This window comes from Trichechus manatus, unplaced genomic scaffold (assembly GCF_000243295.1).
Source record: "Trichechus manatus latirostris isolate Lorelei unplaced genomic scaffold, TriManLat1.0 scaffold00056, whole genome shotgun sequence".
NCBI lineage: Eukaryota > Metazoa > Chordata > Mammalia > Sirenia > Trichechidae > Trichechus > Trichechus manatus.
Window position 1 is genome coordinate 3,866,239 of NW_004443992.1, and position 12,691 is coordinate 3,878,929.

The following is a 12,691-nucleotide window of genomic DNA, read 5'->3' on the forward strand; positions in this document are numbered from 1 at the left end:
CTCTAAGTCCCAATTCAGTGAATTCACAGGAATCCTGTATCTTCATCTCAGTCTTCCTTTAACCCTTTTATGTACAAATTAATTTTTTTTAAATCTTTTGTTGATACCATGTTTTCATTAATAGAAGGCATGCTGAATCAAGGCGCATTTCTGAAATTTTATTATGAAGTATGGATTTTGATACATATTATGTGGGGCACTATGTCCCGCTGGACTCTGGGGTAGGATTATGTGGGACACATATGTCCTTCTGGATTCTACATCATCTTCTAGCTCCTTTGACAGGTGCATACAACATATGGCACCTGAAAATGAGGTATTCACATGAACATGGAATCATCGCAAGAAACGCAACTTCCAAATAACACACAGGATTCTGGAAATATACTTACAAGGCTTAGCTAACTGTATAAAAGCCAGAAGAGATTAAAGTTTTGCACAATCACACCAAGATGCAACATCTTACAATACACTATAAAAACAGTAATTTGCAGCACACTCCTGTTTCTTCCAATTCAAACAGTTATACAGGTCCCTGCCTGGCAGCAGAATGCCCTAAAAATGAGAAAGCAACTTCCGAAGAAACCTGAGAGGCAGAAAATGTAGGTGAGAGAATTTATATCCCATTACTCATTTAACATGCAGTCCTTAGGCGGCACAAATAGTTAAGCACTTGACTACAAGCTGAAATGTTGGCAGTTCAAGCCCACCCAGAGGTGCCTCAGAAGACAGGCCTGATGACCTGCTTCCAAAAGGTCACAACATTGAAAACCCTATGGAGCACAGTTCTACTCTGCACACATGGGGTCATCATGAGTTGGAACTGACTCAAGGGAAACTAAAAACAAAAGGTCCCATAAGGACTTTTCCTGGTGGTCATAAAAGTTGTCCTCTCTTGCTACTCATCCACCTTGTGGCCTGAATGGCATCACTGCCCCTCCCTAGCTTCCAGGGGCTCTCCTTTGACATTGCCCCCCACCATGGGGAGGAGCAGGAGGGAGGATGTTCACCCAATCTTGAGACCTGCTTTTAATAAATCCCCAAAGAGTAGCGGCTCGTTTAGTTTTTGAGTCAGCTTCTTCTTAGATGGCTTGAACAATTTTCTTACTGATTGAGAGGATATTTCAGGGACAACACCATGTAACTCACTCAAAAACTTTATCCTCTGCCCATCATCAGTCAGTGTCCCAGGCACCTTCATCCACCATACGTTAAAGTGAAATTTCTGCTTACCAGAGCAAACCTCCACCCCTTCAAGGACTGCGGGCAAAATTTGTTCCATCTTTTTGTGTAAGAGTCTGTTTCTTTCTGGAAGCCTGAGAATCTCCAGTGTAAAGCAGAATAAGGTAGAAGTAGGAGATGATACAAATCAAATTCGTACCTGTCTTAGTTATCTGGTGCTGCTATAACAGAAATACCACCAGTTAATGACTTTAACAAAGAGAAATTTATTCTCTCACAGTCTAAAAACAAAAAACAAAAAAACACCAAATCTGTTGCTGTTGAGTCAATTCCAACTCATAGCAACCTTATAGGACAGAGTAGAACCACCCCAAAGGGTTTCCAAGGAGCATCTGGTAGATTTGAACTGCCAACTTTTTGGTTAGCAGCCGTAGCTCTTAACCACTGCACCACCAGGGCTCCTGTCACAGTCTAAGAGGCTAGATATCTCAATTCAGGTCAGGGTACCACCTCCAGGGGAAGGCTTTCTCTCTCTGTCAGTTCTGGGGGAAAGTCCTTGTAATCAATCTTGCCTGGTCAAGGAGCTTCTCAGTGTAGGGACCTCGGGTCCAAAATACATGCTATTCTCCTGGCTCTTGTTTCTTGGTAATATGAGGTCCCTCTGTCTCTCTGCTCGCTTCTCTCTTTTATATCTCAAAAGAGAATGACTCAAGACGCAATCTAATCTTGTAGATTGAGTCCTGCCTCATAACATAACTATTGATAATCCCACCTCATTAACATCATAGAGACAGGATCTACAACACATAGGAAAATCACATCATATGACAAAATGGTGGACAATCACACAATATGGGAATCATGGCCTAGCCAAGTTGACACACATTTTAGGGGGACACAATTCAATCCATAACACTACCCAAACATAGACTTTTTCTTAAAGCAATGAAGCAATTTAATTTCAGTTGTTTTCCATTTTGATTTTATGGTTGAATGTGCACACACACTGTAAAGTTAATGTAAGCATTTTATTCATAGTTACTTTAGGGAAGAACCAATAAAACTGACTTTTTAACAATTAGATGAAAAATTTTTAGGTTAAGAGTCTGCATCCCATTCAGAATGTGTGGGGAAACTTTTGAACAATTATATAACCTAATATTGTGACTTTAACCTCAGGTGAATATAGAAACAACAGTGTCCAAACCGGTCCTCTCTCCAACCCACATCAATGCTACAGCTTCTGAAACGTTCACCGTACTTCAACAAAGGATGAGAATAGTTGAGGAACAGACCAGTGCTCTGAGGGATGACCTAGTAATGTTGGACATTAGCGATAAAAGGTAACAAATGAAAAATGAACTAGATCTCTGTAGGTTAAAGAATTTTGCTTCACTGGTTATTAATAAGGAATCACAGTGTGGATGGTTGACAAATGAAATAGGTATTTTAAAAAGAATTGAGAAACAACAGTTTCCATTTGGACATTAATCAGAAAATATTTGCAAGGTATAGAGTTGTCATCCTGTAGTAGATCTACTACCACTATTCCCTTAAACAGATATTTAATGTGTTGATTGAGTGTACAGAATTTTATATTCTAGTCTCCTTCAACATTTGATTCAAAACTAACAAGTACTTTTTTATGTGATTAAAAAAACTTGTTTATAATTTTTAAAATCAAAAATAGACTTTGATTTTAGTCAAGGTAAGGAATCGAAAATGTTGATTTATACAAAAACTTGATCTTCATTTTTTCTAGATTTATTGTAAATTAAGAGTTTATAGTCCAAAAAAAAATTCATAATTGATAATGAAGTACTCAAAAAAGAACTTTTTTCCGCTAGTACTAAGAAGTTATTGTCATTAAAAGTTGTATTAACAATGGCTTGAAATATCTGAGTGCTTAAACAACCAATAGAAGCCCTGGTGGCACAGTGGTTACAGTGCTTGGCTGCTAACTAAAAGGTTCGTTGTTTGAACCCACCAGCTGCTCCACAGGAGAAAGATGTGTCCATTTGCTTCCATAAAGATTACAGCCCTGGAGAGAGTATGGTCCCTGGACACCCTTTTAACTCAGTACTGAAGTAACTCCTGAGGTTCACCCTTCAGCCAAAGATTAGACAGGCCCATAAAACAAAATGAGATTAAATGGGCACACCAGTCCAGGGGCAAGGATGAGAAGGCAGGAAGGGACAGGAAAGCTGGTAATGGGGAACCCAGGGTCAAGTAGGGTAGTGTTCACATGTTGTGGGGCTGGCAACCAATGTCACAAAATAATATGTGTATTAATTATTTAATAAGAAACTAATTTGCTCTGTAAACCTTCATCTAAAGCACAATTAAAAAAAGATTAGAGCGCTGGAAACCCTATGTGGCAGTTCTATTCTGTCCTGTGGGGTCAATATGAGTCAGAATCAACTTGATGGCAGTGGTTTTTGGTGGGTTTTAAACAGCCAATATCCAATTTATCGGTGTGATTATCTTTAAAATTACATATGTATTTCCTGAATGTCTCTTTCTAAGACCTGTAAGTAGTATACCCCCGCAAAGAAAACACCAAACCCGTTGCCATCAACTCGATTCCAACTCATAGCGACTCTATAGGACAGAGTAGAACTGCCCCACAGGGTTTCCAAGAAGTGGCTAGTAGAGTCGAACTGCTGATCTTTCGGTTCGTAGCCGTTATGCTTAACCACTGTGCCACTAGGGCTCCTATAAATAGTATAGTTAGTATTACACCAAAAAACAAAACACAGTGTCGTCCAGTCGATTCCGACTCATAACAAGTGACCCAATAGTGCAGAATAGAACTGCCCCATAGGATTTTCATGGCGATAAATCTTTGCAGAAGTAGACTGCCACATCTTTCTCCTGCAGAGCGGCTGGTGGGTTCAAACCACCAACCTTTGGGTTAGCAGCTGAGCACTTTAACCACTGTTCCACCAGGGCTCCCAGTTAGTATTATGTTGTTGTTGTTAGGTGCCGTCGAGTCAGTTCTGACTCATAGCGATCCTATGTACAACAGAGCGAAACACTGCCCAGTCCTGCACCATCCTTACAATTGTTATGCTTGAGCCTATTGTAGCCACTGTGTCGATGCATCTCGTTGAGGATCCTCTTTTTCACTGACTCTCTACCAAGCATAATGTCCTTCTCCAGGGACTGGTACCTCCTGATAACATGCCCAAAGTATGTGAGACAAAATCTTGCCATCCTTCCTTTTAGGGAGACTTTTGGCTATACTTCCTCTGAGACAGATTTGTTCGTTCTTCTGGCAGTCCATGGTATGTTCAATATTCTTTGCCAACACCATAATACAAAGGCATCAATTCTTCTTCCATCTTCTTTATACATCATCCAGCTTTTGCATGCATATGAGGTGACTGAAAACACCATGACTTGGGTCAGGCACACCATAGTCCTCAAAGTGACATGTTTCCTTTTGAACACTTTAAAGGTCTTTTGTAGTAGATTTGCCCAATGCAATGCGTTGTTTGATTTCTTGACTGCTGTTTCCATGGGTGTTGATTGTGGATCCAAGTAAAATGAAATCCTTGACAACAGTATTTTCTCCATTTATCATGATGTTGCTTATTGGTCCAGTTGTGAGGATTTTTGTTTTTTTTTATGTTGAGGTGTAATCCATACTGAAGGTTGTAGTCTTTGAAGTTCATCAGTAAGTGCTTCAAGTCCTCTTTACTTTCAGCAAGCAAGGTTGTGTCATCTGCATAAGACAGGCTGTAATGAGTCTTCCTCCAGTCCTGATGCCGTGTTCTTCTTCATATAGTCCATCTTCTCGGATTATTTGCTCAGCATACGGCTTGAATAAGTATGGTGAAAGGATACAACCCTGACGCACACCTTTCCTGATTTTAAACCACGCGGTAGCCCCTTGTTTTGTTCGAAAAAATGCCTCTTGGTCTATGTACAGGTTCTGCATGAGCCCAATTAAGTGCTCTGGAATTCCCATTCTTCACAATGTTATCTATAATTTGTTATGATCCACACAGTCAAATGCCTTTGCATAGTCAATAAAACACATGTAAACATCTTTCTGGTATTCTCTGCTTTCAGCCAAGATATGTCTGACATTAGTAATGTTATCCCTTCTTCCACATCCTCTTCTGAACCCTGCTTGAATTTCTGGCAGTTCTGTTTCGATGTACTGCTGCAACTGCATTTGAATGATCTTCAGCAAAATTTTACTTGTATGTGATATTAATGATATTGTTCAATAATTTTCACATTCTGTTGGATCACCTTTCTTTGGAAATAATGGATCTCTTCCAGTCGGTTGTCCAGGGAGGTATCTTCCAAATTTCTTAGCATAGATGAGTGAGCGCCTCCAGCATTGCATCCATTTGTTGAAACATCTCAATTGGTATTCCATCAATTCCTGGAGCCTTCTTTTTTGCCATGCCTTCAATGCAGCTTGGACTTTTTCCTTTAGTACCATTGGTTCTTGATCATATGCTACCTCCTGAAATGGTTGAACATTAACCAATTCTTTTTGGTACAGTGACTTTGTGTATTGCTTCTATCTTCTTTTGATGATTCCTGCATCATTTAATATTTTCTCTGTAGAATCCTTCAATATTGCAACTCGAGGCTTGAATTTTCTCTTCAGTTCTTTCAGCTTGAGAAATTCTGAGCATGTTCTTCCCTTTTGGTTTTCTAACCCCAGGTCTTTGCATGTTTCATTTTAATAATTTGTCTTCTCGAGTCATCTTTCAAAATCTTCTGTTCAGCTCTTTTACTTCATCATTTTTTCATTTGGCTTTAGCTACCCTACATTCAAAAGCAAGTTTCAGGAGTCTCTTCTGACATCCAATTTGGTCTTTTCTTTCTTTCCTATCTTTTTAATGACCTCTTGCTTGCTTCCTGTATGATGTCCTTGATGTCATTCCACAACTCCCCCGATCTTTGGTCATTAGTGTTTAATGAGTCATATGTATGCTTGAGGTGGTCTTTAAATTCAGGTGGAATATACTCAAGGTCATTCTTTGGCTCTTGTGGACTTGTTCTAATTTTCTTCAGCTTCAGCTTGAACTTGAACTTGCATAGGAGCAATTGATGGTCTGTTCCACAGTTGGCCCCTAGCCTTGTTCTGACTGATGATATTCAGGTTTTTCTTTGTCTTGTTCCACAGATGTAGTCAGTTTGATTCCTGCCTATTCCATCTGGCGAGGTCCGCGTGTATAGTTGCCATTTATGTTGGTAAAAAAAGTATTTGCAATAAAGAAGTCGTTGCTTTCACAAAATTCTATCATGCAATCTCTGGTGTTGTTTCTATCATGAAGGCCATATTTTCCAACTACTGTTCTTTTTTCTTTGTTTCCAACTTTCGCATTCAAATCACTGGTAATTATCAGTGCATCTTGATTGCATGTTTGATCAATTTCAGACTACATAAGTTGGTAAAAATCTTCAATTTCCTCGTCTTTGGCATTAGTGGTTGGTGCGTAAATTTGAATAATGGTCGTATTAACTGGCCTTCCTTGTAGGTGTATGGATGTTATCCTATCACTGACAGCATTGTATTTCAGGATAGATCTTGAAATGTTCTTTTGAATGATGAATGCAACACCATTCCTCTTCAATTTGACATTCCCAGCATAGTATACCATATGATTGTCTGATTCAAAATGGCCAATACCAGTCCATTTCAACTCACTTATGCCTAGGATATCCATCTTTATGCATTCATTTCATTTTTGATGACTTCAAATTTTCCTAGATTCATACTTTGTACATTCCACAATCCTATTATTAATAGATATTTGCAGCTGTTTCTTCTCATTTTGAGTTGTGCCACATCAGCAAATGAATGTCCCAAAAGCTTGACTCTATCAGTGTCATTAAGGTCAATTCTACTCTGAGGAGGCAGCTCTTCCCCAGTCATATTTTGAGTGCCTTCCAACCTGAGGGGCTCGTCTTCTGGCACTGTATAAGACCGTGTTCCATTGCTATTCATAAGGTTTTCACTGGCTAACTTTTTCAGACGTAGACTGCCAGGTCCTTCTTCCTAGTCTTAGTGTGGAAGCTCAGCTGAAACCTTTCCACCATGGGTGACCCTGCTGCTATTAGAAATACTGGTGGCATAGCTTCCAGCATCACAGCAACATGCAAGCCACCACAGTTCAACAAACTGACAGACCTGTGGGGAGTTAGTATTATAGTACCTTTGAGATAGATAACTTTTTAGCAGTTAAGCGTTAAGTTTAGTACAAATATTGAGTATGTCGACAAGAAAATTGGAATGTTTACTATGACTTTGTTTAAAAATTTTCTTAAAATGTGAATATATTGCCTCCATTGCTAACTTCATTTCTTAGTTCACCTTTATAGAAATAGCATTTAACATGTCTTTTATGTATCATTTGTTTTTATATACAAAAAATGTTGACAAAATTTCAGATTAAAATAAACAACCATTAATAAGTCATTAATCTTTATTCATCTCACGTTACTCTCATCCTCTACCTAATGGTATTCTCTATATTTAAATTTGGAGGTGCAAATAGATGCTTGTTAACTAAGGAACCTAATTTTTATGGTTGGAATTACCACAGTACACATTACATTACATCATATTGCTGTATTGGGAATCTTTGTTTAGAGGCCAACTGGAAGCTCCAAACTGTGTAGAAGACCCTTTGGGCCAGAAAGCCATTAGTCCTATCCAGAATGAAACAGTTTGTTCAGGAAAAACAAATATGATATGGGAGAATTGTGAATTTCTGGTAAACCGAATGTGCCGCCTGGAAAGCCTTATCCAGTCCTTGAAGATGAACATCTTCCGTCTGCAAACTGAAAAGGATTTGAATCCACAGAAAACAGGTACAGAGAGAAGAAAATCATGAAATTTGGTCCTTTGTGAGTGATTGATGAGTTTATGATTCTTTTCCTTTCCTGGCCTTCTTTCGATTGCTTCTTTTCTGGGAAACAATGCTTGATGACCCTCCTGTGCTGTCTGGTAGCTTTTCTGAAGGATCGGCTGAATTCAATACAGGAGGAGCATTCCAGGGACCTGAATCTGTTACATCTTGAAGTGATGAATTTGCGCCGGCAACTGAAAGTTGTAAAAGAGGAAGAAGACAGGGCACAAAATGAAGTGCAAAGGTTGACTGCCACACTGGAGATTGCATCAGAGACAAAGGTTTGAGATCAGAATTCTCAAGTAGAAATTCATGGTCAAGTGTTAGCTGGAGGAGGCAACAGACCTATAAAACTGACTTTTAAAAAATAGGCGATGTTGGTGTGAGGATTCTTGGTATTTGAAATTGTTCTGCATTGACAGCCTAAACTACTATGTACCATCAGTGATAGTTCAGGTATTTATAGAACACTTAGCCTGTACACGTGACTGATAGGGTCCAGAGGTATAGGTAGAGTCTATGCTCTTAAAGAGCTTATATGCTATTTGGGAGAACAAGACATAGCATAAAAAATTAAATAGAAAAAAATAAGGGTATAGCAAATGTTATATGACAACCAGTGAATATTGCAGTATAAATGCTTTGAATTCAGATGGCTTTGAGAGGGCGAGGATGCCCTATCCAGATACCTAGGACTTGAGCTACACTAAAAAGGCAGAGTGGAGAGGTGAGGACACTTCAAGGTGCACACACAGCTGTGAGCAGTTGCACAGAGGCATCAAAGTATAAGTAGTAGGAAAGGAAACTAGGGACCATGTTATTTCGTTTGAAATAGGATATTATTGTCCCCATTTTAATGATAAGAATACTGGGGCCCAGAAAGAAGTCACTTGTCCAAGATCACACATACCTGTCTTCTTGTAACTGAGATTTGAACCTAGATCTTTTCTACTGGGCACAGTTAGGGGGCAATGCCTAAATGAGCCTGGCAGGAGGTGAGGATTTGTTTGGAGGATCTCAGACTCAAGAATAATCAGCAGTTGGGCTTGATCCTATGGAAAGTGATTAAGATTTCTGATAAGTGACATATGAAAACAGGAAAACTTATCTGGCTGTAGTATAGAGTACTGATTATAGTGAGAAGAGACTGGAGATAAGGAAACCAATAAGGAATCCATTGCATTATTTGAGGCATGAGCCTTATTAATTCTGTCCTATGGTTATGGCATTTTGAAAGGAAAGAGGGATATTCTGTGAAGAAAGTCTTGATAAAATATGGTACTGGATAGGGGCTGAAGGCAGAAAAGATGGCAAAGATGACTCTTGAGGTTTTATATCTGGAATTGTATATCCATTAATATAATTGTACATCTATTAATAATAATAAAAATAGAGGAATAAATAGTGGAAGCTGTGTTTTTCATCTTAACTCCTAAACATGGATAATATTTGAAGCTAGAAGAAATATAGAGTTCTTAAAAAAATAGACCCTACAAGAAAAAATGATCTATCCATTACCCAGGAGATTTTCTCTGATTATTGAATTTTACATAGGAGCTGGGTGAGACTAATTATTTTTTATTATCTAAAAAGAGAAATGATAGAAGTCACGGATAAAGGTAATAAAATAGGTATTTCTTTTTAAGTATCTCATTGTAACAACTACTTCAGACCTATGATAAGAAGTATTTATAATTGTATTCAAAATAGCATTTATAGGTTGGCAGAAAACAACCTAGGTTTGAAATGATATACCTATAGACATTTTCTTCCTGTCATTTTAGATGATTTAGAAGCTTTTCTCCTTCTACTTTTAGAAGAATGCAGCTATTATTGAGGAGGAACTGAAGACCACAAAACGTAAAATGAACCTTAAAATTCAGGAGGTAAGACAAAAAGATGCCATGGGGCGGTAGGGGGTGGAATTGCAGAAGGGAAGTCAAGAAAGTAGAAAAGAGAGAATGAAAAGAAGCCTTTGAAGAAGAAGAAAATATGTGACTGTGTAGTAGGAAATTCTAGTGAAACAAGACATCCTTTCGTCTCCATACTGCCATAAAACTGGAAATAAAAAAACAAATGGTCTTTGAGCAAGGATGGAAATAGTTATCACAAAATTCCTACAGTTTCCCATATGCTAGAGTCAAGTGGGCACCTTCATGCAAAAGCCTTTTAATCTAAAGCTGCATTTAAAATAAAAAGCTTTTAATAAACCTGGTCATCTAATTTTACCTTGAAACCTTCTTTTCAGCCTAACTTTTAGTATATAACAGATTGGGAATTATGAAATAGGTGGCTGCTAAAAACTGTTACACTAAAAATTCTCTGTTGAAAACAATGAGTCAGAAGACTTACTAACTCAATGTATCCTGATAAATGGCCTAAAAACCTCAGTATTCCCTTACAGAATAATTATAGATGTTAGCACAAATCAAAAGGGTCAAATTATGCTTAAAAGATTGTTATACAGGACACAGAAGTAGATGTATGTTTTAGGAAATTTCTCATACAAAATTATTTTAAAAATTTATAAACCTAAGTGCTTAAGATGGTAAGCTTTGCTACCTGGAAAATTCTTTTATGTAGAATTCTTGGTGCTGTGATAAAATATTGAGTTTTCACTGAACACTGTCAAGGACCTGCAGAAGGACTGTACTAGTCAAAGCTGGAGGAGGAGGGTGGTGGGGCAGGGAAGTTAGAGGGTGTGTAGAAGGGGGACAGCTGTTCAAGGACAAAATACATGTGATATATCTCCCTGAAGCATTAGCTTTACTTGAATATTAGGAAGGAACAAGTTTATATCTAGAAAGTAACTTAAAGTAATCCCTATGTTATAAAGTAATTATAATCATGTATTAAAACCTGAAAAATATAACCAAAAAGGAAAACTATGGCTCACGCTTACTTAAGAGTATAATATTTAACTGATCATTATATGAAAAAGGAATTTTTAAGTTTGAAAGGAATGAACAAAATCTTTAAAATCTCAATTGATTTGACCACATAAGAATTGAAAACTTCTACATATAAAAAAATAAGCAAAAAGACAAACTAATAAAACGTTATAACAAAACTAGACGAGGAGTTAATAATCTTCCTTTATAAAGACCTAAAAATTGATTTTAAAAAAATTATAGAACAATGGGCAAAGGATGAAAACCAACAGTTCAGAAAAGAAATATATAGTTAATAGCCTTATTAAAAATGTTTAATCTCACTAGTAATCAAAGAAATGCAAACAGATGTTATTTTTCATTATTAAAATAATAAACATTTAGAAAATGAGAATACTTAATGTTGATGTGATTTATTCAAACACTGCTCACAGGAAGGTAAAATTGGAAGTAAAATTACAATATATATTCAGAGTCTAAAAAATGTTTGTACCTTTAATGATTCCTTTTCTAGGAATTTATTCTAAGGAAATAATCAGAAAGTCAGTGAAAGGTGTATTCACAAGCATGTTCAGCAGAACAGTATTTTTTTTAATATATTTTGTTGTTGAGAATATACACAGCAAAACACACCGATTCTATCATTTCTAAATGTACAATTCAGTGATATTGATTACATTCTTTGAGTTGTGCAGCCATTCTCACCCTTCGTTTCTGAGTTATTCCTTCCCCAGTAACATAAACTCACTGCCCCCTTAGGAATCCTATCTGATTTTTTGAGTTGCTGTTGTCAGTTTGATCCCACAGAGGTATAGATCTTAAAAGAGCATAATACTCAATGCAGACATTCTTTACTAGCTAAGCTAAACTATCATTTGGTTTTAAGAAGACTTCAGGGATATTTTTGGTTTAAGTTTTAAATATAATCTCAGGGCAATAGTTTCAGAGGTTCATCACAGCCCCCATGGCTCCAGGAAGTCTGGATTTCATGAGAATTTGAAATTCTATTCTGCATTTTTCCTTTTTGATCAGGATTCTTCTATAGAATCTTTGATCAAAACATTCAGTAGTGATAGTCAGGCATCATCCAGTTCTTCTGGTCTCATGGCAAAGGAGGCAGTTGTTTATGGAGGCAATTTAGCCACACATTCAATATCTTCCTCCTATTCCTGATTCTCCTTCTTCCTCTCTTGCTCCAGGTGAAATAGAGACCAATTGTTGTACCCTGGATGGCCGATTGTAAGCTTTTAAGACCCCAGGCACTACACAGCAAACTAGGAGGTAGAACAGAAGCACTAAACATGTTATTAGGCCAATTAACTGGGACGTCCCATGAAACCATAACCCTAAACCTCCAAACCAAGGAACCAAATCCCATGAGATTTTTGGTTGTACATAAGCAGTCTCAGCAGCTACTCTGTTGTTGTTGTTGTAAATATAGCTTTCACACTACTTTTGCCAGTTCAACTTTTTACAGGTGTACAACATATTGACAGCAATTGCAATAGTCGGCTGTATAACCCTACCCTTAATCAAATATGATTTTTCTATCACCATTATCTCCCCCTTTCCCCCTCCCTCCCACCCCTGGTAATCACTAATAAACTTTGGTCTCTATACTTTTGCCTTTTCTTATCTTTTAATATAAGTGAGGCCATACAATATTTGTCCTTTTCTGATTAACTTATTTTACTCAGCATGTCTTCAAGCTCCATCCATATTGTACCATGTATCAAG

The 12,691-nt window shown here is 37.5% G+C and overlaps 1 protein-coding gene across 1 annotated transcript in view; it reads left to right on the plus strand.

The window, feature by feature from the left end:
* The first annotated feature begins 2,408 nt into the window (after positions 1 to 2,408).
* Positions 2,409 to 12,691, plus strand: part of CCDC150 (coiled-coil domain containing 150) — an 83,010-nt gene continuing 72,727 nt past the window's right edge. The window contains exons 1-4 of the mRNA XM_004378179.3: positions 2,409 to 2,525; positions 7,805 to 8,025; positions 8,166 to 8,344; positions 9,881 to 9,949. Of these exons, the coding sequence (XP_004378236.1) occupies positions 2,455 to 2,525; positions 7,805 to 8,025; positions 8,166 to 8,344; positions 9,881 to 9,949 (540 nt within the window). The 5' untranslated portion in view covers positions 2,409 to 2,454. The remainder of the gene's footprint in view (positions 2,526 to 7,804; positions 8,026 to 8,165; positions 8,345 to 9,880; positions 9,950 to 12,691) is intronic.